The 26,631-nt window shown below is 38.8% G+C and overlaps 1 protein-coding gene and 1 long non-coding RNA gene across 6 annotated transcripts in view; one reads left to right on the top strand and one right to left on the bottom strand.

The window, feature by feature from the left end:
* The window catches only part of DPP6 (dipeptidyl peptidase like 6), a 559,332-nt gene that overhangs the window by 456,381 nt on the left and 76,320 nt on the right, over nucleotides 1-26,631 (top strand). For all 5 annotated transcript variants that reach the window (XM_054059588.1, XM_054059591.1, XM_009558353.2 and 2 more), the window contains exon 8: nucleotides 13,255-13,375. In XM_054059588.1, the coding sequence (XP_053915563.1) occupies nucleotides 13,255-13,375 (121 nt within the window). The remainder of the gene's footprint in view (nucleotides 1-13,254; nucleotides 13,376-26,631) is intronic.
* LOC128851354 (uncharacterized) lies at nucleotides 11,426-26,216 on the bottom strand. Its single transcript, XR_008448714.1, has 4 exons — nucleotides 26,096-26,216; nucleotides 16,185-16,408; nucleotides 15,646-16,063; nucleotides 11,426-13,001 (listed from the first exon to the last, which is right to left on the bottom strand). It is a non-coding gene; the product is annotated as an uncharacterized LOC128851354 (long non-coding RNA).

Raw genomic sequence — 26,631 nt, 5'->3', positions numbered from 1 at the left:
TGCTGTTCTCTCACCTTTCCTTTTTGCAGTGACATCTGAATCAATATTTAGCTGTGCTCTGCTGTATGTAATTATTCTGGCTTTGTTATCTTGCTAGCTGCAAGGAAGAAAAGGCCCCCTTCCCTTTCCTAATGTCTATATAAGCCCTATTTAAGCGTGGTGGGGGATATTCAGACAGCATTTTACATGGTTCTCGCATACTAGGGAAAGCAAGAGTTTCCCAGTATGATGTACCTTCTCTGCTTCATCCACTTCCCCAGTGTCAGAATATGAATTCCTTAAGGAAACCCTAGTAAGACCTATTACAAGTACACTTAATACCTGTACAGGTTACTCTGCGTGGGGATTCCTCTATTCCCCTATTTTATTCAAATAATTCCACTGAAAGTGTGTTATGTTTAGTTTTCCCTTTGATGCTTTGCTCTTTGGTTACAGTGACCCTAGTGTCCAGTTTTCATTTTTGCACATCTTTGTCATTTCCTTTGGCATCAGCAGACTTAACGTGTTCAGTCCTCTTTCACCAAACGGAAGCTTTGGTACAGTCAGTGTGATGAGCTCTGCTGAGGACGGTTATATCCCTTCCCATCTCAGCATTCTTGGCACTGTATTTTCATCAGTGACAAAAGACAAAGGTATTTAAGATGATTGAAGATTCTACAATAAGTGTTACTGAAAGAAGAAACAGGGGATTTTATTGCAAATAAGATGTTGCTCTTTTTTGTGGGTGTGAAAGATTTCAGAGGAGAAAATGAAATGTATTATTTGCCATAGAAGAACTCAGAAAAAAAAGTTACTGCTTTTACTTCCAAATATGAGAGAGAGAGGCTGATGTAATGTTTAAGGCATTGCCTCTGGAGGTGAGAAACTGCCAAAGGCTTCTCCTGTGACTTCATATGTGTCACTTTGTTTTCTGGTTAAGTTACAGCATGAAGATTCCATTATATTCCTGCCTTACACTGAACTCAAAGAATTAATGTTACATGTTTCAGGCATTCACACTCTGCATTAAGGAAACTGAGTATGTGCCTGCAAGAAATGCATGTTTGATGGCCTTGCTAGCTTAGAGCGATTCACAACTATACTTGCACTAAATGGCAAGTGCCGAATTCTCTTCCTTTATATGTTGCTGCATTTCATTATATATTCTACTGCAGTCATACAAAGTGCAAAATTCCTAACAGTGCGACACAGTAGGCTAGAGTCAATTCCACTGAAAATAAATCCCTCCACTTAAGGAGATCTAAATTACTGATATTCCTTTAATTTCATTTGTGCTTTATGGGTATTGAAGATGTATCCTTTGTTCATTTCAGAGATGTAACAGCTAGTAGCATCTACTTTAGCTCTGTGTATAAGGGTTTCTGCCATTTTACGAATCTGTGGTTGTTAGATGATGTCCATTGAAATAAGTGCTTATGAAAAATGATGTTTCAGGAAAACTGCTATTTTGTGCCATATAAATAGTTACCTTTTATGTTAGATAGCAGAAGTCTTTGGTGAGCATATGTTTAAGTGACAGATGACAGGATGCTGTGAGCAGGACTAACCAGTGCCATTAAGTGACTGTGGAGAACTCATCTTTGTGGTGGTGGTCTCACCTTCCCCAGAAACTGCCATTTGTCAGACCCATGAGAAGACTTCAGGAACAATTCTGTTAACTCTATTGTTCAGTGGCTGGAATAGACGTTGATGGTTTCTATTGCTAAACATTGTACTAAAGAGGAATATTACACAGAATAGCTCACTGTCCACGAGGAACCCCAAATCCCAGTTGCCTGTTTCTTTGTGCTGACAAGTAATCTGCATGCTCTCCTTAGGAAGATATTCATTCTATAACACGATAAAATATTTAAAATGAAACACTGTATCATCTCACATTAAATAATCTAATTTATAGTGATGCCCTACATAACCATCAGTGATATTAGGTTACAGAATACAAGATAATCCATCAAGCAGAACTAAAAAGCAGAATCAGAGTTCTGTGCTAAATGGTACATTTACTGATACATTCTTTAATACAACAAGGCAGTTATAAATTAAAATAACCCCATTAGAATCCAGGGCAAGGAAATCCAAGCAGACATGGTTCTCTTTGTTGAGATGAAATAAACCCTCTTTTCTTCACTGAAGAACAGAAAATAGGGCAGCATATTTTTCTTCAGACGTATTTTAAAATATCCAGAATCATGATAATTGCTTATTTGTCTGGACCCTGACAGATTCTAGGTGTGATTGGAATCTGTACATGTTGTGAACTAGCTTGCTCACAGAAGGTAAATGGAAATGTGCTGTATTTGTAATGACACAATGTCAAAAATGTAGAGAAGCTTGTAGAAACCTGACAAGAATATTAATGTACTTAAGGATTTAGGCTGGCAGACACAAGAAAAAAAAATCTTATGTGCTTAGTTTAAAAGGAAAAAAGTTTGTGAGTGTGTCTCCAGACCACAGAATTCAGTCATTACTCTTATAGTCCACTATTTGGGACTTTATCTTCAGTATAGGTTTTGCCAATTTTGTATTGCCTCTGAAGACCTTAAAAACCACAATGTCTTACAAACTCTTCTGCTTTGCAAAGGGACCCTTAACATTTCTTGCAGAAAAGGTCTCCAAGCCCTTACTGAATACTGTAAATGTATCACAAACTTGATTTAGTAATAATGATAGTCTTGGAAAAGCCTTACAGGTTCCTAAAAGGGGATTTCAATATATAGGCTTTATAGAATGTGCTTAATAGCTAAATAATATTACGTGCAGCAGGTCTATATTTGTCCTAGACTTTCCTTTGCTGATGATGTACCTATAGAAGCCATTCTTTTTGCCCTTCATCTTGCTCACTGAATTAAGCTCCGGAAAAGCTTTGTTTTTCCTAACCCCATCCATGCACACTCAGACAATGTCTCTATTTCTCCCAAGTCACCTGTCTCTGCCTGTACCTCTTTTATACTCTCTTGTACTGCATGAGTTGCTTTAGGGGGGACGTGCTTATCCCTACAGACCTTCTGCCTCCTTTGCTTGGTTTTGTACACATCAGGATAGACGATTCTTAAGCTTGGAGGAGGTGATACTTGAAAATCCAACAACTTTCCTGGATCTCTTTTTTCTTCAGGGCTGTATCCCACGGGATTCTTCCAAGGTGATTCATGAACAGGCCAAAGTCTGCTTTCATGAGTTCCACAGCTTAATGCTTTTTGCCATGATCTTCCTTCTCATGATTCTAAAATTCACCACCTCATGGTGTGTCCAGCCAAGGTTACTCCCAGCTTTCACCTTCCCCTATAGTTTCTCCTTATTTGAAAGTGTGAGGTCCAAAAGAGGTCCCTTCCTCAGCTCCTTGATCATCTGTGTCAGGATGACAATTGTCATTAATGCCCTCCACAGGCCTCCTAGGTTGCTTGTTCCCAAGTTTTTGTCCCTCCAGCAGATAATGGTCAAGGTCCCTGATGAGGATCAGGGCATTTGACTGTGTGGTTTCTTCCAGCTGTATGATGAGGGCCTCATCTGCGTCTTCCTCACTGATCAGCTGGTAGCAGATGCTCACCACAACACTGTTCCTCCCACTAATCCTGACCTATGAGCTCTTATCTCGCTCTTCATGTGTCACCAAGCCCCATGGATCTTTGTTGCTCTTTCATGCAAAGGGAAACTCCCCCTCCCCAGCATCCTGGCCTGTCCTTCCTAAAGAGCCAGTATCCATCCATCATAGCACTAGAGTGATATGAGCTGTCCCACTACATCTCTCTGATTTAACTGAGATTGTGGCTCTAAAACTGCACAAAATCTTAATTCTTCCTGTTTATTTGCTACACTGCATGCATTAGTGTACAGGCACTGAGAGGCACCTGGCTGTGATGGTTTCCCAGGAAAAGTGTGAAAGTTTTCCCCAAGGAGTTGTGTGCTCTGCTTCTCCTTATTTTTGTTCATTATTTGAGGGGGCCTTCTTTAAGCCCTGTTCACCAGAGTCTCCCCTGTCCACATCTCCCTTTTCTTGCCAGCCTGGTCTACCCCTTCCATGCTTGACGATGAGCCGTCATCTTCCTCCTCCGTTGTTCTGGGGTTACAGCTCTCCTCCCTAGGCAGAACAGAGCTCCCAGCTGCAGATCTGTCATCAGAGCAGGACCCTTACTCACATGCCTGAAGTCACCAGCTTCCAGCTTTTGCCTTCACAGGAGTCTCCATTTACTGTTATGCTCTGCCTGCCCCTCCTTTTATGTAGGGTCTCAGAAAACATCCTTCAACATCCCTTTTGACACCTCTGATCTGACAGTCTTCTGACCTTCTTCCACTGCTCCTTTACTTCCTCCAGCATGCCCACATCTTACAGGCAAGAAGATCATTTCCGCCAACTTCAGAGGGAAGTCACCCTCACACCTGGAGAGCCACATCCTCTCTCAGAAGCTCTTAAATGGGGGCTAAACACCGTTCATAGAAAGAGAAGATATTTTTTTATTTGTAGACATGAAGGAATGCTTTTTCATTCTCTCTGACTTCTTAGTCTCTTTGTTGATCACATGAGATGAAAGAACTTAAGTTCTTAATGTTTATTTTACAAGGGATACTAGCGATTTCCAAGATATATGGCTAAATCAGGAGATCTGCTCAATTTATAACTGGTGACTCTTCTGAACTTCCTTTCTTAGATGTGTCATCAAAGCCACTGAAGGCAATAGATCTTTCATTTGTCTTTTACAGTAACACCGATGACTTTCTTTTGCAGAATCGATTACATTTCCTTTCATTACATTGATTTCTATGTGATTAATCTCTTACACTGTGATATCAGATGCATACAAGCCTTCAATCTCCAATAACAAGTCATGAATAGTGGTTTTGATATGTTTATGGATCAGCTTGATTCTTATGTGCATCAGTCTGTACTACTGTATTCTCTATTTTTAGAGGTCCCCTAGGGTGGTTGCAACTTCTCTGTCCTGAAAACTTTTCAACAGAATCATTTTAAAACTGATGTAGTCCTCACTTTGGTCTAAATGCCACCTTTGCTCATCTCTGTGCAGGGTAAAGTCGAATTCATGTAAGCCTTATCGGTTTGTTGTATGTCTTCAGATATTGCTATGCCTTCTAAATCCTTGTCTTGGTAAGGAGTTAACTTCTTACTTTGAATGAAAACAAAGATAAACTCTGGTCTGAAAACCCGAAACTGTAGTCTTTTCTGTCGATAATTTATCAAGATGTGATTCTCTGCAATGTTTTGATCCTGTGGAAGAGATTCATTGGTTCATCACTAGTTTTAATAATAATATTTTGGGTTTGTAAAGAAAAAATGTTGATCTAAAAATACTTTATCTCACTCCTCCGTCATAATTGTTATCTGTCCTATTCCTAAATAGTGAACATGACCCATTTGATGGAGAGAATGAAAATATTTTGAAGCTTTTTCTCTTGCTTCTTTTCTTTGACCTGCTATCAAGCTACATTTAAATGGCAACAAGAAAAGCCTAATTAAAATACTAACTTATTATGTAAGCTCAGTGATGAGAAGCAGTTTATGATTTTATTACAGTATTTGAAGAACTGATAAGAGTTGGCATAATCATGTCATATCCATTAAGAACAACATTCATGACAGAATGCATGAATGGAAACTATTTGAACATCAAAGTTTGCATTTTATGATGTTCAAAAGAAGAAATTGGCAGAGTATTAATTAAATAATGCATAGTCAATCAGCAACAAGCTTTTGAACTGATTTTTAATTGGTCACACATTTTTCTGCTGCAGTTAATGTAAGAATGATAACTGCAAAATGTCAAGACCTTTCTGGTACAATGTCATATTTCCTTGATATCCCAACATGGAAATGCAATTATTATATCTACTTCAAGATGCTGCATGGACAATGATGGCCATGATAATTTGATGTAGCAATGACTAATTTTAACTTGGACAAAAAAAAGGGGGATCTTTCTCTCTCTGCAGTTCTTCCTTTTGACAGTCCTCAGCTTCCAGGTTTAACATAGCAGTGGAAAAAGAAAACTGGCTTGAGAAGGGTGATCTCTGAAGTATTTGTGTACAATTAGAGGGCACTAGAAATGGTAGAAAGAAAGCAGAGGTCTTCTTGTGTGCAAATTTCCAGGAAGAGCCTGATCATGCTCAAAACTGTTTGAGTTCATGGTTTGACATTTCCAAACCCTAGTTACGTGCTAGAACTCTGTAATAGACCTCAAATGGTTGTTAGCTGATAAGTAAACAGCTAATACTTTTCTACTTCCTGGACATATTGAGAAGGCAAATCTAGGTATTTTTCTGAAACTTTCAGAGCAATGTGATGTGTAACGCTATATAAATATGTAGATAGTTAATATACAGTTCTGCACAAAACTTTCCTGTCATAGACACTCAGAAAAATGACCAGTGTCACTGATGGGCTCAGCTTTGACCAGTCGTGGATCTGTCTTGGAGCCATCTGGAACTGGCTCTGTCTGATGTGGAGGCAGCTCCTGGTATCTTCTCAGAGAAGCTACCCCTGCAGCCCTCTTTGCCTTGCGTCTACCAAAATTTGCCATGTAAACCCAATTCAATACAAATGTTGACAAGCACTCCTGATGGTAGAGGTAATTGACAGATGGTAGGTAGGAACATTACATTGCACGTGGATTGATTTCAGGCAGCTGAATCCCCATTTATATACCAGAGTGATGTGGTCCTGCGTCATTCAAGGAGTACCTAACCTTACAGAAGTCCAGATTTACCTCAAGTGATTAACTTAATTTTCCCACATATATTTTCATAAGGTTTGTGCGGTGGAGTGGGTTGCTGTTGTTAAAGGACTTTGATGTGATTGAAGTTTACGTAGAAAACCCAAGGACTTGACACAGCATTAACAACAGCATCAAAGCAATAGTGATTGAATGTATGCTACAGGCCTTCTTTTGAGCCTGTGCCACCCTGCAGCAGGAGGAGAGGGCTTTTAAAGACTTTTAAGGGTGTGCATGGGGAAGCTAGAGTTCGGCTTATCGATAGGGTTGGGAGGGATGATGGTTTCTTCTCCAAGATTATTTTCATCATGCATTTTATTTTTTATTCCGATATTAATATACTGGAAGTCCAATTTTAATGCATGCTTTTGCTGACATTACCCTTAAAGACCTAACAGACCAAACCTTGACATCTGACATTGGCTGTTTGTTGGTTGGTTGTATTGAGTAGAAGTGGTATATACCTAGCTTATATGAACTGCACTGGCTGACCTTATTTGGACTTGGGAGCACCTAGAATGCCAAAAAGTTACCAGAGAATAAACACCTGAAGATGGGCAGATTTTATCTTCCTTTATGTCTTCATTGGTACCTGCAGCCTGAGTCTACTTGGCATCTGTCTAAGGCAGACTATGTCATAACATCTACAAAAGGCTACAGAAAGACCTGCACAAGATGACACAGTATTGAATCCTACCAGTGTGCATTGGCAGTGGACAATGGAGATGTACGGAGTAGGATACACAGAAAAACTGGTTTTCTTTATTACTTATCAAAAGGGATTTTATAGTAGCCATAGGTCTGGCTTTGGAGAAGGAAGTATGAGTCCATTTAAGTATTATGTTGAAGCTAACCATGATTCTGACAATAAACAGGTCAGTTGGACATGCAGTTCATGGCAGGCCAATGCACAGTTTTTGTGTTTCTTTTCTCCCAGTCTTCACAAACTTCTAATAGTCTACCTGATGTGAAATAATTACAGTAAGGATGATTTTACGGTTAAAGCGTTGGAACAGAGTTCAAGTTATCCGAGTTAGACTCATAGTTTTGCCAGTCTTCATTTAAAATAGGATTTGCCTGCTTAAACAGGGGTTTCTAGAATATTCTTAGCTGAATAATGCTAAATGTACGCAGCCTCTAGGTGCTACTCTGTGAGAGCAGAAGTCTTCTATATGTCCTGTATCGTATCTGCCAGAGGTTTTAGACACATGAAAAGGTTAAAATGGCTCTGGGTGCCTATATGTGGGCAACTAAGTCTTGTTTTCAGTGATCCCATCTCTCATTTTTTCACGTTTAATGGGGACAATAGTACTTATTTGTCTATTAAAATGATATGCTGTTGTAGTAGGGACTGTCTTTTCTGTGCATTTGTTCAGCATCTACAACAGCAAAGTCCATGGATATTTTTTACTCTTTCTGCAAAATAATTGTAAGTATTTCTGAGAAATGCAGAGAATTATGAAATGAATCCCTTATTTTATTTATTCTGCAGAGTGCTCTCTCAGGTAAACTGGTTTGCCAGCCAAAGACCAGCCTTCTACATGGGTAGTAAAAATAAAAGAAGGCTTGAACATTAAAAATGGAAAACAGTGAAGTACATTATACTGGATGAGGAGAGAGGAGCATGTTGATTTGCAGTTATATTTCCCCACTCACCGAATCTTCCATTTTGTGACTGGGTTTTTTTCAGCCTCCAAGGAAGTTTGGACTAATTTAAAACTGTCTTAACCAGACTTTGTGCCTATCTATACATGAAGGCAGATTCTTGTTGACCATACTCTGTGTTAAATGGCAAGCCTTTACCTTTCCATATTAACTACTCTTTCCCTGTTAGGTCTTTTGAACTGGCCTTGCAGTGTAGAAAGCTGCCTTCTAATGTGTAGGAAACATTCACTCATCCACAATGTGCTATTAATTTATAGTAATAAGCATCCAGACATTAACTTTATGCTTGGAGATGCTAAATTTGAGTGATTTCACTCATTCAGTTGACAAGTTACTCATGTTAGAAATGGTGGAGTGAAGAGAACATAAACTTCAAATGATACTCTACAGTTGGAAAATAAATAGAAGCATCAAAACTGCAGATTAATGCATATAAATATATTTTTTCTTGGTCTATGAAGAAATAGGAACTTCAATTGGTAAAGAATATTGCTTCAGATGCCCTTAAGCAGTTGCAAAAACATCTCAAATGAATCCTTCTTAAATCAATCAGTGATGTTAAGGCTTTTGTATGCTTTAGGTGAAATAAGTTTGTTTTGTTGATAGTTTAAGCATATACCTTACTATATTAATTTATGGTACTGCATAAATATTTGATCTTTGACTTAAAAACAGTCTAGTATTTTTTCTCCATTATTAATTGCACCATACAAGATTGTCAAGTGATTTGAAGCAATTAGTTCTAATACAAGTTGCAATCAGGCAGGGATTTCTTCCCAGCCCGTATGAGTCAGTGGTGTGTTGATACCTGAGGCTAAAGGGGTTATATCTTATGCTGAAAGTTTCAGGTGACATCCTGAGCCACATAAAGCCAACAGCAAAATCCCGATTGATCTTCATTACCCTGGGATTAAGTGACTGCAGTTGGAAAAGAAAACCAAACCAAAACACCTTTATCTTAGTCTCCTCAGGAGTTCCAGTTATCTTTAAGCATTTCATCATTTGAGCATCTATTATAACATCCAGCAAGAAGAGAATGAAGTTCTTGTGTTCTGTTACACCCAGAGACAACAAGTTCCATGTGTTAATTCTGCTAATCATTAGGAAAAATAATTTTATCCACTTTTAAACAGCTTTCTTCTAGGTTTCACTCATTTCCCTGTTGTTTTGGAGAAATAAAAGGGTGAAAGCATTCTTTTCCTTTTTCTCTGTTTCAGCTCTATTATCTTGTAGAGCTTATGTCTGTCTTGTCTGTTCTGTAGAGTTAGCAATTTCAGTTTTTTCAATCTATGTATGGATGTTTCTATTCTACTTATTTGTTTGTGAATATCTTCTCTTTCCTCTGTGTTGAATGTGTCATGATGAAAACAAACACGCTATTCAACGTGGGAGTATCTTCCTGACATAGCACAGGTTTATTTTCCATGTCAATAGTTGTGCTCAGTGTTGGACTTCTATGTGCCATTCATGATTAAAGGCCAATATGTTGCAAGAATGTCTGGGGTAAAGTCTTGCTCATATATGCACACCAGAAGAGAAAACACAAGAAATTTTGGGTGTGATCTTTGTCATCTGTGCAGAGAACTTAAAACTGATCTTGTCCCCTTCTGCTGTCATTTTACGTTAGTCTAGAACTGATACGTAAAGGCATAAGATACTGTGAAAGTGATATCCATATATTTTTCTATTATTTTTCTTTACTGCAATGTCTTAGCCTATAATTAGCTGAAAAGATCGTGATCATTTGATGGAAGGCCCTACTTTGATGTCATAAAACCAAAACAGTGAAAAATATTCTATAGGCATTTCATAATATCATCAAATATCTTTTCAACATAGAATGTGAAGTAATCGAAAGACATTTCTTTTTGATGAATAACGGAAGTTCAAAAGCTTTTTCTTAATTTATAAGATACATTACACAGAAAATCTTCCTTGTGTTGCTCCAGTTGTCTTTTATCTTGATTATGATTGACATTTTTAGGGTACAAGGCACTGTAGTTAGGATGATGATTTTAAATTCTCTACAAGGTCCTGCAATTTGGCTCCGAATTATATGGGAGAGAGTTTGAAGTCAGAGAACTATATTACTTTCCCATTGCACCTACAGGATACCTCATGCAGCCTGATTAGTGCAATAAAGCTTTGAAAGACAAAACAACATGCAGAAAATGTTGCAATGCTTTACAAAGCGAAGGACATGAACAGGTTGTCAATCTACCTTCTTTATTTTTCCTTTAAAGTCACTTAAAATTTAATACAGTACAAAATATTGCAAAACATTTGTTTGCTGAGGAAATTTGGGTCTGGAAAGGGTTGCATCACTTGAATAACTCCACTTGATTGTGTGCCTGTCACAGAAGACCCTCACCAAAGCACTCCTAGCATGTTTAGCTCTTGGACATAGACATTTGGATCTTTTGAGACCCAGCGTATCTTATTCTGCTTACTCTTCCTGATTTTTATGTATATGTAAGCTTCAACAACCCTCCCAGGCAGACTAGCATAAAATTCTTGACTTTACATCCCTCTTCTGCCTCCTCTGCTTACTAAAAAACAAGGTAGAAAAGAGAATGTAGTATCTTTCATAAAGTATTTTTTACTTTCAAAAAATATTAATTAGATACAGTTTTTCTTCGTTTAAAAGGAATGAAAGCAAGCTATAGTTTTGGTCATACTTTTTACCCTTAGGCAAACTCTCTATAACTGCTGCCAAAATTAAATTAGGGTCTATACTTTCTTCTGGAATCTTTCCAGCTCAACTTTAGGTGAAACACATGCCATAATAGGATATGAAACAGAAGCTGAAAGCAAATATTTTTCTCAATTATGTCTTTTCATGAGTATAACGTGAGAAATTACATCCTAGGATCGTGGTAAAGATACCTAACATTCATTGCAATATGTTCAAATACATAAAGACCCATCTGTAAATGTCTACTAAATTATATTAACAGTTTCTCTTTCAGTCTAAATGCCTTTTTGATGCCATGTTCAGTACATCTTTTCAGTTTGAATGGAGTTTAAAAAATGTTTTAAAAACGAGAGCACTACTTTGAGCAGAATGCAGTTTACTTTGGGGTGAGGAGGGTACAGAATCTTTGTCATTGTTGACAGCAAAACACAGAACAAAGCATTTATCCACACGATAAAGACCAATGCTGTGGAACAATATTTATTTGCATGGCTAGCTAATTTTTTGCTCACTTATCAGCACTTAAACACCTAAGTAAACAGCCTGATTCCCAAAAGCATTCTCATAGCAGTAGACTTAATGATTTGCATGAAATTAACCCAAAACCCCCCAGGAGGCTTATTTAGCTGCCTTATATTAGACTCCTTTCCTGACAATCTTGAATTGGTATTTTTATGATTGATAAATCATAATTTTGACTGATTGATTTATGATTCAATACAGGAAGGATGCGGATCTGTTAGAGTGAGTCCAGAGGAGGCCACAAAGATGATCAAAGGGCTGGAGCACATCCCCTGTGAGAACAGGCTGTTGTTGTTGTTCATCCTGGAGAAGAGAAAGCTCAGGGAGATGTTATAGTAGCCTTCCAGTACATAAAGGGGCCTGCAGAAAAGCTGAGGAGGGGCTCTGTATCAGGGAGTGCAGGGATAGGAAGAGGGGGAATGGTTTAAGTTGAAAGATGGCAGATTTAAATTGGATATTAGGAAGAAATTTTTTACTGTGAGGGTGGTGAGGCACTGGCACTTGTTGTGCAGGGAAGTCAAGGATGCCCCATCCTTGGAGTTGTTCAAGGCGAGGTTGGATGAGGCTTTGAGCAACCTGATCCAGTGGGAGGTGTCCCTGCCCATGGCACAGGGGTTGGAACTAGATGATCTTTAAGGTCCCTTTTAACCCAAACCATGCTGTTTCTAAGATTCTTTGAGAATTTAATATTTATAATTCTTCTCCAAGAGGGAGTTGCTTTCCCACAGACAGCACCAGCTGTGTCAGCAGGCATTGGCAGAGGCAGGCTTAGCTACCCATGGGTGATCCTTGGTGCGCGCCTGCTCTTGCCCTCCTGAGGAGCTGCAAGGTCTCACGACATTTTGATCATGTAGTCTTTCAGCAACCAGAGTCCACTAGAATTTGCAACAGTGATGGAAGGATTTCAAAAGACGATCTGAGTGTTATGACATCTGTATCCATGCAGACAAGGAATTGAAACCACATGGTTGCTTTTGTCCCATCCACCATGGTTTCTGTAGGAAGGTGACCTGGGGACCAGGACAGGACAGGACAGGAGGTCTGGCATACTCCTTTTGGTCCTTGAAACATGTGCATCTGCCCCTGAGCTGAAACACCAACCTTCTCGTGCTTTGCTGGTTGATGTGATGCAGTCACATAGCCCATATTCAATAGCACATGTTGTTTTGTTGGGTCCGCATGAAAAACTGGATTTGGATTTAGTTAATAGGTTGCCAGCTGTGTTTTAAGGAAGAAGGAGAAGCTGGAAACAAGCAAGAATCCATTTCCAGTGGCCAGTTCAGTCGCCACATAGCGTCAAGATCAGCTCTGCAAACTGCTGCTGTGTTCTGGACCACTTTTTCAAAACCCTAAGCAATGGCATTCTTCATTTCATGCCCTTTATCTGCACTGTTCAATTTCTGAAATGAAGACAGGAGGGAGAAAAATAATGCTTGTATCAAAGGACCAAGGCTTCAGTTTGTTGTAAATTAGCATCTCTCTATTAGTTGATGGCAACAGAAGCAAGCTGTGGGAAGCCTTTTTTGACAAAAGACGCTGTAAAAATGTGATGTTTGATTTTGTACTGCCAATTATTTTAAAAGCAAAATGCAACATTTTACAATGGAGCCACTGCTTAATGCTGTTCTCTTTTTCTTTTTCCCTTCAAATCAGATATTTATCTTTGAGAATAACATCTATTACTGTGCCCATGTGGGGAAACAAGCCATCCGAGTGGTCTCCACAGGAAAGGAAGGTGTTATTTTCAATGGGCTCAGCGACTGGCTCTATGAAGGTAGGACACAACATTTAGGGCAACAGTTAGCTATGAGTTTAAATTACACTCTAGATTTAAGGATCTGGCTGGAATTAGCGATTCAGCATTGCATTTTGGGGGACTGGTGTACCATGGAGCTGGAAATCTGCTATTCTAACAATTGTCTGAAGTGCTGGACTGGAAATAATGTGAAATGATGTAAGAATTCTGTTTTGAGGCTCGTTTTCATTCCCTTAGTCCAAAGGTAATAAATCACTAAGCTTTAATGAACAGAACTGCTTCATTATTTAATGGCACCTGCAATCACTCATACATATGCCAGTTTTCAAATCACGGAAAAGGACAGAAAGGGGGAGGGAAAGCATTTTATTTTAAAGGAAGAAGTGAGGAAATAATTTTACTTGATTGGTGGTTTTCCACATCTCAAGGTGAGCTCTGGAAGCTGCCCAGATCTTGCTACCTAAAAATTTTCTAAAAGCAGACAGGTGCTCATAGTATTTGGCTTCTTTCTCTTGAAAATGAGCATGATGGGGTAGAGGGTCATCACTGGAGCAGTGCTTTAAGCTGGCAAATGGTCCTTTAAGTGTCTGTGAACAGCTGCTTGCAAAATAATGTCACCTGCTCACTAGCTGAGGGAAGGAACCCAGCCATCCCCTGTTACATCCCTCTGTCTGATGCTGGCTAATGCTGCCAACAGTTCCTTTTCACAAGGCTCCTAGTTTGGGGACCTGGCAGCATCTCTTTCCTGAGACACAGTTTCCCTCTAAAATCTCCTGCAGGTCCCAGCACACTTCCAAACTTTTCCTACCTCTGTAGAAACTTTATCCTACCTCTGGATACATTTATTAACTGTGCCCACTTAGCTCTTCCAAGTTTCCTTAAGACATTAGGGAACAAAATAGGTTGCTAAATGCCATTTGCCATTAATTGGTCCAAAAATATGAATCACTCCTTAAATTATTCTGTAGCACAGCTAGGCTGAGGCTGTTGGACTAAAAAATGAGGGAATTAAATTATTTTTTTTGCTGCTCCTGGAGAAGCTGGTCCCATAAATCAGTGTACAAACTCGTCAAAGACATCACTGGAAAAGTCTGATAACAGTTTAGATTACTTTTGATATTTAAATGTGTGTTTACACTGTACCACAGAAGATTTCTAAGTGCATGTCCTCCTTGTGAAGCACTTTGTAATCAGGGAAGTGGCTAAAAAGTTACAAAATGCTGATTTTCTTTAATTTTTCTTTATTTATTAATTTGTTGCTGAAGTTGCGGGCAGGCCTGTTTGACCCTGTAGGTCAACTGAGTATATTAGTACCTGTATTGTGCTGATAAACGTAATTTAGTACATAGGGTCTTCTTGTGGAGTCTTGCATGCAGCACCGTACTGACAGGAGTTTGTCAAGCTGATGAATTCCAAGCACAGCAGAAAGCCAGTGATGACACTCTTGTTTTGCTGACACATATTTTTATTCTATTATAGGATTGGTAAGGTAGTTGCTTGTCTGACATTGACTTTCAGGTTTGTCCTTTATAATGAACTTCCTTGTTAGCTCTGTGTTAAGGTACTGGGATAAGGAATGAAAGAATGATCAAATACAGTCTGGATATACCAAACTGGCTTCTGTAACCTCTCTGAGCAGCATGTACAGAGTAGAGCCACTGAACCTGCTAATCACTGGAAGTACGTTTTGCAGAAATCTGGATATAGCACCCTTTTGGAAGTGTCATTTTGTGTCCAAGTACAGCTTATATTGAAATAAAAACTTCTCTTATGTCAGAGCAAGGTGTAGAAGGACCTGGAGGGAGGCCTGAGATACAAATGTTCCCAAGTGATTTAGAATCCAATATCAAATCCCTATCTGAACTGTATGAGCTGAGTTCCTTCTCTGGCACTGTGTCACCTGTGCAGTCCCCATGGAGGTAACACTTCCTCAGTCAGGACTGAGGATTTGTGGCAGCCATATGAGCAAACTGTGGGATCAGATGGGTCTACAGCATTCAGATGTCAGCTGTTTGAATGCATGCATGGATGGAAGAGGATCCTAGAAGAAATAAAGTATTGTGTTGTGGTAAATGGGTAAGGACCACTGGGAGATGGATGACACTTCCCCAGCGGAGTCCATGGCATTTCAGGCATTGTCAGTGAGCCTGAAGTTTTATCCTAGCAGTAATTGGGATGCTCTGCCACACTGTTACCAGTGCCTTTATTTTTTCAAGTTCTCTCCTTTTCTTGGGTGCCTCCTCTTTGTGGTGGGATAAACAGAAATAATATTTTAAATCCAGACTCACCTATTTGGAATTTCTTGTTATCTGGGCAAGAATTGAAGTTTATCACGTCAAGGCTATTTTTCCTCTTCCCCCATTCCTGCTGAGGATTACAGAACGTGCCTTCCTCACATCCCCAACAGAACTGGATGGGATGCTCACACCCATGTTTGTTTGCACTGCCACCATTTCAGCGAGTTACCGAGATGAACGCAGAGCATATGCAGAAATCTCATTCCATCTGTGCAGCCATCTCTAGCAGACAGTCTGTAAAGGAGCTGCGAGAAAGGCTGAAACAGGATCACAGAGAGTTCAGCACACTCCTCTTCCTTCGCATGCTCTTTTTGTTGCTGAAGTTCACCACCTCCAGCAGCAGCAGCCGAGTCTTCCCGCAGCGCCTGCCAGGTTACTGTGACAGCTCATGACCTGCTTCTCACTTTCTCTAAATGCAGCACACAAAAAAAAAGAAAAAAACAACGTTGGTGTTTTCTATTTGAGGAAGCCATTTTTCTAATGTCTTTTGTTGTAATTGGCAAGAGCACATCAACAAAAATCCCCCTCACCTTTTCCAAGAGCTGTTTGCACAGTGCTATGCAGATTCCAGTCCCAGCAGTGGCACCCGTAACTCCTGATGCTTTATATGAATGGTAGGCCCAGAGGGAACACTTTTCTTCATAACGTGATTGCTTTTGTCACGACAGAATAGATGCACTGTGCTATTAATCAGAGGTTTTTACGAAGTCCAGAAGCAGAGCAGATCTAGAGTAGATTTGACAGGCTTTTTGCCCTGGAAAAATGCAGAAGTTCATTTCAATTCAAATTAAGCTCTGCTTTTGTAAATCTGCCAAAGGGGGGAAAATTTCTTTGAGGTATTTATGCTGATCTGTAGACTTTTGATAATATAGTGAAAAACATTCCAGATCAATCAGAGCTTAATCTACTTAGTGCATTTAGCCAGAAGATTATAGATTGATACATAGATTACTGTAGTAAGAAAGTATAGATTAAAGATGGTTTTTATTAGTAAAATAAGCATTGACAATGTTTTCACAGTCTGACTTAACATTTTCAGAGCTGTGCCTGATAGATGCTTGTACTAAAATGGAGAGATATCCTACAAAAGGGAGTTTAAAGTTCTGCAGCCAAAATCAGCTAAGCATTTAAATGCGTAGCACCGTCGAGGAGTGTTTTATACTTCAGTTTTCTGTGTGATCGCTGTTGGTTTGAGAATATGTCTTAGCAACAGTGAGGCTAATAATTTTAAAACAAGTGGTGTTATAGCACAAAATATTTCAAAGTGATAGGAGTATTTACATGCTCTTTATTTATATAGTATCTTAATAAAAGTAATGTACATTTTAAAAAGTAAAGTGCAGGTAAAATTCCTTTCAATTTAACACTTTGTTAGAACACTTTTCAAGAGAAATTATTTCTGTCATGATGTAACTAAAGTATCTTCATTTGCTACCTGGCAAATATTCAGATGCTGTGAGACAGGGTGGAAGCAAGGGACTCTGTCGAAAGTCTCCTGTGTGATCCTCCTAAGTCACAAAGAGGAGGTTGTGGTGTCCCTATGTTGCAGTTTGGAAGCTCACTGAGTCTGGGATTGTGTGATGCTGAATCCTGGAGAATGGGACCTCTGTTCATGCTGTCGTGCTGCTGCCAGACTGGGGACACCCCAGCAGGGTAATTTAGGGTCCATATGCATGGTTTTGCTGAACAGAACAGGAACTTTTCCTGAGCTACACTGCTGTAAAATCCTGGTGTGACTTCCTGTGAGTAAGTCTGTGCCCACAAACAGAGCTTCTGGAGAGCTACTTTAGCATTTTACCCTCTTGGAAGTCATCGGGGACCAGGATGCAACATGGTGGTGTGTGCTTCTGTTACCAGCGGGAGGGAAAGGAAGGAGTTTCACATATGGATGGGCCTATCCTATCCATGCAGTGTGAAACTGGGGGTTTTCCTTGTGTTTTGCTGCATGTGTCCTCAGATGTAAGAGTAGTCTCTTAGAAGCTATTTTGCAACTTAGTCTGCAGGCCACTTTTTTCAGGTTTAGGGACTTTGGTTGAGAGAGGAAGAATTGCATGTGAGTTATTCCCTCATCTTACGTCCCTGTCAGAGCAATCACAAGTATTTGTCCTGTAGATCTTTAAAGATCATTTCAAAGTAAGCATCCTTGTTACAGACTTAGACCATGGCTGTCAGGACTGGACATCTCTTCATCCTTACATCATCGAGAACGACATCTGGCACCCAGGCACTAGCCCCAGCTCACATAGCACGCTTTAAAACTCTTATGCAATGTGAGCTATGCATACTCATCATTTAAAATTCATACTCAAGTCTGTTGAGCTTAATGTACAGTGCTGTTGCCAAAATTCATTTTTTGCTGTGGAGCAAGAAAAGCAGTGAAAAAAAAAAGATTTTTTTCAGCAATGATTCGTCTGCCTTATTAATCTTCATTCTGCCCTCATTTTAGGTTATCACAAACAGATCCTCTTACGTGACTTTGCAGTGACACCTGGTGGGAGAGGCCAGGATGTCAGCGTCATTAAGACAATGAAACTGCAGAATTTTTTGCTGCAGGGTCTAGTAAAGGCTCCCAGTTTTCCCTCATGCATTTTTCCCTTAAACTCTCTCTGATCTTATGGGAACTACACATCCAAAGCTACCAGCTAATTCATGCTAATAGTGGTTCTGTTCCTTTTCTAGGCTTTATAAAGAGAGGAAGGAGAACGTAATAATAAAAGAAAATCTTTTCCATAATTTAATCAGCATCTCACAAAAATCAGAGGTTATGTTTAGGAGATGTGGCCGGTTTCGGAAGTGCAGTCCCTAGTAGCATCTGCCAAATCAAATAGCAGTTACTTTGGGAGGTTTTTTTCTGCTTATAGTATTTTGAACAACCAAAGAAGATATATTTCTTAAGTTTACAAGTATTAATCTTAGGACTCTGGAATTGATCCTACTATTGGGAAGATGCTAGATGCATCTGTTGAAACAGTGCCTTACCTAATCAGTCCATGTGCTCAATTTTTCATTGTATAATATAAGAACACTGAACTTCTGCTTGGAAACAAGGAACTTTGTTGATCAAATTATACCTGAATTTGAAAAAGGACATTCATAATTAGACAGAAAGCAAGTAACTTCTAAAATTCCTGTTCAGTGTCACCAGGGAATGAGATTGGATATCCTAATATTGCACATTGTAGGGCTAACCTTTCGGAGCAATTAGTAGCTCCAAGACTTGGTGGGGGAGGATGAGATGAAGAATTAGACTGAGTCATGACTGAACTTTTTAAGATACTCTGGATAAATAAATCTCTTGCCAAATGAATGTTAAAACCAGGGCTTCAGACAGTAAAAGAGGCCAATCCTAATGAGACTACAAATTATTCCTTTTTGACAAGATATGTGAAGAATCACTAGGACAGTGAATACAGATTTTCATTTGTTTTTGAGAACTCACATTTTCAAAGTTGCAAAGAAAATATTTCATGGACATGAATAAATTTGCAGTTCTACACATCTACTATGGGGTATAGCAGTGTAGGGAAACACTAGGAACTTGGAAATAGCCTCAGATAATGCCACAAATGCAACATAAATCTGCAGTTCACTAGTTTGTCCTCTTGTATGGATTGATCTTATTCTGGGCATTTGAGGAAGCTGCATGGAATTTGTGCCCTCATTTCTGTGTTTGTTCAGGTCAGGTAGCAAAGCCAATGTGGTATTTCAGTGACATTGTCACCATATTAAAATGAAAAGCTTTCCTCTGTTTTGCATGTTGGGCATCATTCAGTGTTGCCCGTTCAGTACATGTGGTTGTTGTGTAGTACTAGGGGCCATAAAATCCCCAGTTAGCATTTAATTAGCTGCCTATTGGAAATGTAGGTGACTATTTTTTGATACATCTTTACTTCCATGTTCATTTATATCAAATGTGAGTAAAATCTAGCCATTTCAGTTGCAGTCAAAGTCAGAATGAAGAGCAGCTCTTGGTGTCAGCCGTGTGTTTGAAGTGGGTATTTCCACCATACATAATTCTGTTGCAAGCAAGGACTAGATGCAATATCATTTTGCCTTATTAGTATTAAAGCAGAGGAAAAGAGAGCCTTAAATTTCACCACATGATATCATGAAAGGTTTGATGGAATTTCCCTCACTTTCTTGCTTTGACAGAGGTTTCTCTGACATAGGGAAGCTTGCACTACAGATTGCATCATTGGGAACAGGCTTCTGCCCTCTCTCAGTTGGCTAAAGTCAGAGAAAATTGAACCATTTACATTGAGAATGCCTGCCTAGAAATCAGCAATGCCTGCCTAGAAATCAGCAAGCTCCTTAAAACTTTAAAATGTGCTATTATCTGGACCGGCTTCAAAATCCAGCACTGCACCATGATAAACCTTGCCAGCTCTAGCCCAGCCTTTAACCTTCCCTTCCTGTGGAAGGTTGTTTGGAAGGGGGCTGCCAGCCAAATCCAACACCTGTCATCCTCTAATTTTTGGATTGCCACTATTCAGGCTTTAGGATGGCTTTTGGAAGGAAAACAGAATGTTATTTACTGTGGTCAGTGATCTCCTTGGGACAGTGAAAGGAAGCCAGATGTCTGTCCTGATGTCGCTGGTCAGCCAGCAGCTGCCAGTAGTCTAAATGAAGAAGTGTTCAGTGAGTGAAGGATTTTGTGTTTGCCCTCAAGCTTGCACTCTTCTTCCGCAGAGGTCCTATTTAATAGTGCATTACTTCAGGAGGAGCTCTGAGCCTTGATATTTCTTTTGGCATTGTGCCTGGAGGTAAGACCTTGATGCTCAGGCCGATAAAAGAAAATTCTCCTTTCTAGAATTAGGTACTGTGCTTCCAGATATAATGCCAGCCTGGTCACAGTCAGAGGGAAGATTTTGAATAAGTCTGAACTGTTTTAATAATATTTTAGGTAGTTTCTTATACTTCCATGCAGTCTCTTACAATTCATTCTTTGCTGGATGAAATTGTTTCTTTGTTGGATGAAAACATCCAGTCATTGTTGAACGACTTCTGTATACTTGAAGTAGTAGTAAAAATATAAATGTCATACTCTGCTGTTGCTAGTATTTTAATCTTTTAAGATAAGGCAACATTCATCTGCATTGCAACAAATTGTGAGTGACTCATTCAGGTCTGCTTGGCTGTGGGATTAAAGAGATTATTGAAATTTATATGAAACCTTTCCTGAAAATAGATTTTCAATCTATATAGCAAACATGAGAGTCCAAATTGTGGTCTATTACAGCAGTTTAAATCCAGACTAAGTCTTTTGATCTCTGCAGATTTAGTTCAGATGTGTAACTTCCCACAAAATTTAAACAGTTGTTGTGGTAGAATCTCTTCTCCTTTCTGCTGTTATTTCACCACCACTGCTTTGTCAGAGATACTTTTACCTCTTTGATTACCTCATGTGAGATAAACGCTACCTGATTTGCAACCAAATTAAACCGGATTAGTTCACTACTATTCTGCTTAAGCAAGAGTACATGAATAAAAATGAAAGATTGACAAATAAAATATGTAGAACTGTATCAGAGTATGCAAGTAGGACTTGCTAGATATCTGATGATAGATATTGTATCACTTAGTCAAATATTTCCAGAAAAATGGCATATGAAAAATTGTATAACAGAGCTATTCTGATTTTCTGCTTGTACATGAGTTCTACTTCTCTGCACCAAATTTATTACAGTAGCCTTGAGTTAAATATCCAGTTGGAGATCTGTGTCCCCGTTTTCTGATTATGCTGGTATTTTTAATAACTAATTAGTATACTAGCACTTAAAATATTGAAGAATAGATTTTAACCTATGCCATGCTAATCTGAAGTCCGCAGAACTTAAATCCACAGAAACTAATAGTGGCACTCTGGATCTTCACTATGGTGCTGAATGTGAGGGTCTTGCTGTAATAGTCACGTTTTATGTCCACTATCAGGGCTGCAATGAAAATATGTTAAACTGACGTTATTCTCAGAAAAAAAAAAAAAAAAAAGACAGTGTTAATGTGACCGAGTATTTGCAAATACACACAAAGTTGAGAGCTATATTTTTCCATCATAAAATCATATCTGTGGTTTGATATGGTAAAACATGTAAATTCTTAGGGAAGTGGTGGAGTCTCCTTTCCTGGAGCTGTTCAAAAAAAGGTATACACGTGGCACTTCAGGGCACGGTGGTTGCACTGGATAATCTTAAAGGTCTTTTCCAACCTTAGTGATTCTATGATTCTGTTCTATGACAGTGAATAGATTTAGTTGATCAAATTCCCTGCCGATAAAACAAAAATGTATCATTTCTGTGTTGCTAGAATTGGGCTTGGGGGCTGTAACATGCATAAGAGTCTTCCAGGCTGTAGAATGTTACAGAACATTAAAAGAATTGGGTTAATTTGTATGAAAAATATGTACATTAATATTGAGGGGAGATATATCTGTTGGAGTATGTTGCACAGGGATCTCTGCCTTGGGGTATTTTTAGGAGTGAATTAGACAGATTTTTGTCATAAGTTGTTCAGATAAACATCAATCCTACTTTAGTGATAGGTGAGGGTTAGAAGATTTCTTTGAGCTTCTTGAAGACTTACAATTATATGATTTTATCTATAGTTTCGATAGAGACGTTTTCTCTGAGACAAAGTCTGTAAGAGATTTTGGAATATCCCTTTGGAACTTACAGAATACCTGTTTTTATACACAATAGGTACATACACATGAACTGCTTGTACAAGATATATGTAGGGAATGGAGCTCTCTATCATGATACATTTACATTTGCCTCATTATTTCCCTGAGGGAAATTGGCGGCTTTCTTCTGAGTGTGTCCATGAACTTTTTGTTGAAAAAATTGTTTTAAAGAAAAAAACCAAACTTAATATTTTTAAATGCTGCAATTAAGAAGTGATTAAAAGAGTAGAAAGAACAACCAAGCCAGAAATTTTATGTTAGTTCATAAATCCTTCATGTGAAGAATTTCAATTTACCTGAAAAGTAAATTTCTGCAGTTTTTTTCCTTGATGCAAGTTTTTTGTTTGGTGCAGCCTTGCTTATGGAAATTCAAGGGCGAAGGCAAAAAAACACAGGCTGTTTAAATAGCTGTCTTCTTTGCCTTGCTGCTCCTTGGCCTGAATAAAGAATACCTGCTGTAGGAAATTAAAAAAAGCAAAAATAAATGTACTCTGTCCAAATTAGAACAAGTGAAAGCTACATGAAAGGGGTGAAAATTCTGCGGAGATATGTGATTCTCACTAGAGAGTTGGCCTATCCATTGTTGTATAATAGTAGGAAAATCATAATAATATCAGAAATCATGGCACAATTCAGCTCATAATTTGTGTATATCAGCTTTCCTCATGAAAATAGGAAAAAAAAAAAAAAAAAAAAAAAAAGAAGAAGAAGAAAAAGAACCAGACTGGAGTGCAGTTTAAAAACTATGACTCCAGTTCCTAATACCACCTGGACAAAGAGGTTGGAGTGAGTCTTTTACTCCAAGAGCAGAGGAGGTAATGACCTGTGAAACTCAAAGGATGAGTTACTGCCAAGAGCTGGATGGGGACAACAGATGCCCCTGCAAAGCTGAAGTCTACTGTTCCCTCCAGCAGAACAGGCAAGAGGGTAAATCTTTGTATGTGGAAAATGACCATCAATATTCCTGTCCATGCTGCACATGTTTGATATTGCATGAGGAATGATAACTAATGTGCTCAGATCCTGGTATTGGGAAACTAAGACTATTTTTTTTGCACCAGTGTTTTGAGCTACCAGCTCTCCACTGGACCTCAGGTGTTTAGTACATGAGGGATGTGGCTGTTACTGTACAAGGTATTTTTCAAGCTGGGATGAAGAAGCCCAATGGTGACTGCAATGTTGATTTCCACCAGGACACAGAGGTGACTCTACCTGGATTTTACTCTAGATCAGGAGAACTGAAGAACTAGGGCAGATCTTTAAAGCAATCAGATTGACATACAGGCATTTTCTAGAAGATAAAGCATCCAGGGATTATATCACCCTGAACACTCAATTAGTTTATGTTGTTATAAGTAACTACCATATGGTGTAGCTTCTGCACCAGCTGTTTTCCAGTTTCTGATGGGTACAGGTCTACGGGGGAAACTACGCTACAGAGTTAACAGTAATTAGAAAAGTGGAGGAAACCAGAATATTTTAAAGATGATCTTAAAACATTCAGATGGGTAAGTAGTAAAATACAAGTGGCCAAGGATGCACTGGCTGTTGTGTGCCAGGCTGGAGACCCCGGGTGCCTGCAAGCAGGACAGGTTACAGCAGAGGCTACAGCTGCTCCTGGTCTGCAATGGGTCAATGCAGCCAGTGTGGGACAGCAGGAGCCGAATCCAGGGAGATGACAGAAACGTTTAATCATGTCCTGGTATCCTGGGATGCGGGCTGAGGACTGCAAGGAACAAGTAATCCTTTAGCAGTAGGGGATGTTTTCCTCCAAACCCAGAGCAAACAACGGCGGGCACTGCTCTAACACGCACCCTGCCTCCTCCTCCTCCTTGCAGCCCCAGAGCACATCCACTATGATTTGTTTGGGTCTGGAGGTGAGGTGGTACCTCATGAGCCAGGTTTTATTGCCCACCAAGGCAGATCCAGACCATAACTACTGCACTGTGGATCAGATGAGGAATAAACCAGTGTTTCTACACCTGCTCAGGTCTGCAGCCTCCAGCAAGAACAGCGCCAACCACTTATATTTTCCCCAGCCTCTTTGCCTGCTTTCCACTCTTTCCATTGAAAATAGCATTTCTTACTGTGAGAAATGTTTCCCCAGCACAGATGGGCCATGTAGAGCTGAATCCAACAATGTTCATCCCAGTTCTTTTCTTCTGAAGGGATCAGGGTCAATTCTGTGTTCACCTGAGTCGTCTTGTTGCTATATGATCACACTTTCAGCCAGCTTGTGCTAAGCTTGATGATGTGCATTCTTATGTGTTGCTCTGCACTGGAAAATTTTAGTCTGTTGTTTTGAGTCACATCAAAAAGCACAGCAACACAAAATGTTGTTAATAGCTAAATATTGTAATTTATTTAAAATTATTATAAATGCTTCATATTAACAAATTCTTTAATTGTGGATTTTGAAGGAATCTCTTTTTACTTTTAAAGGATTTTTGAAATTTTAATGAGAGTGGAAGCATCATATGGTACTAAAGCAAAATATCAGGTGCCCTATGTTTTTATCCATAAAATTTCCTGTGATGTAGCTAAGTCTCTTAGATGTTTTTGCAACAGTAGTGGCCACATGGATGTAAGCTACTCCAAGAAAACATTTACTTTTTGTCTCAACAGGTTTATACAGCAAAGGGCAACCACTGCAGCTTGTTGGACAAAGTATTTGAATTCCAATCTGTTAGCAGAAAAATATTTCATATATCTCACATAAATGTACCAGAAAAATAGATGTAAAAGTCACAACTACAATCTCATTTAGTATGTATAATACCCTGATTTACATAATAGATCCAGAGAAAAATTATACAGTGAAGCCAAAGCTCTGACAAATGTTTCTTAAACTTCTCTGAGTTTTGCTTCAAGATTTTATTTTCTGTTTTTCAGTGTTGCCACTGGCCTTAATAGTTTTGTATCCTTGCGTGTAGACAAGTAAGCCTTAAATCTGTGATGCCTGAGCTGGGGAACAGAGAATAAGACCTTTCTACTGAGACTTGGTAATAGTTATATTCTGGTCTGAGAAGTATCAACGCTTCATAAAAAATGCAGAAAACAGATTTACATTGTATTTTACATTTAGGCAGTCACTGCATCCTGATTTTAAAATGAAGTAGTAACAGATTTTTTTTATTTTTTTTTCTCAGTAGCACAGTCAACTTAAAATGAAAACTAAACGTTTACTCCTTAGTGTGGTTTACAAAGGCTTGATCTCTTATGGATCATCTTTTCTAATGCATCTGTAGTTCCTTTGCAGACTGAATCTTTCACTGGGTTTTGTTGTTGTTATGTACATATTCCTAATTTTTCTTTTCCTCTATTTCATATCCGTTCTTTTTAAGATTGTTTTAAATCATGTGAAGCTATTAATTTTTATATTTTCCAGTTCTGATGAGGGAACAAAAGCAACAGCAACATAGATTAAAGGAGAACAGCACTGTTTTGGAAGGAAAGAGTTAATACAGAAGGGCATATGAAAGCTTGTTGGCAAAATGGAATTATTCCAGAGTGATCCTCAAAACTTCATTAGAGATCAGAGAAACATGCAATATTGCATTAGATGAAAGAAAAACTCTTATAACAGGGTTTAATGTCCTTGGAAATATTGCAGAGTTTATTTGAAAAATAAACCAAACAATACTCTATTAAATTTGTAGAGGAAATGGAAAGCAGAAACTCGGAAGACTGTAATTGCCACCTACAAATATAATCATTAGAGTGAGCAAGAAGTAATGAAGGAGGAAACCAGAGGCAACTCACCTCCTTTGCAGAAACGTGGAAGTCATATTGCCACCATGTGGTAAGAATATGAGACTATGGAGAGTTAGAAGCAATTGTCTTCACCATCAGGATTCCATAGGAGTGCTGCAAACAGTCAGAAATCTGTATGATTTGCTGGAAAAAAATATAGTATGCAAATAGCATTCTGATTATAAAGAAACAGCATAGGATGAAATCACATTTTTCTTTTGAATAGTGTGTCTGGTCGGTTCTTTGGTGGTGTGTTTGTGGGTTTTTTTTTTTTTTGCACTCAATTTTAATTCAAAACTCTGTTACATAAAATATTCAGTGGAAAAGAAATGTGAGTAGAGTGCGGAAAAGAATTAAAAAGTTCTCTTTTTAAAATGAGGTCATTTATAAGCTTTTATGAGTACAAAAATCCATCATTCTGTTGCATGTCTTCTTGAAATAATCTCCAAAGTTCCTGCATTAATTTTTATTTTTCTCAAATTCTTTTGATAATCCTGGGATACTTCCTAGTTCTATCACTTTTAGAAATATGAGCCTTAGTGTTT

The sequence above is a fragment of the Cuculus canorus genome, chromosome 2, assembly GCF_017976375.1.
Source record: "Cuculus canorus isolate bCucCan1 chromosome 2, bCucCan1.pri, whole genome shotgun sequence".
Classification (NCBI taxonomy): domain Eukaryota; kingdom Metazoa; phylum Chordata; class Aves; order Cuculiformes; family Cuculidae; genus Cuculus; species Cuculus canorus.
Note: the sequence above shows the minus strand (reverse complement) of the source record. Positions and strands in the feature narration are given on the sequence as shown.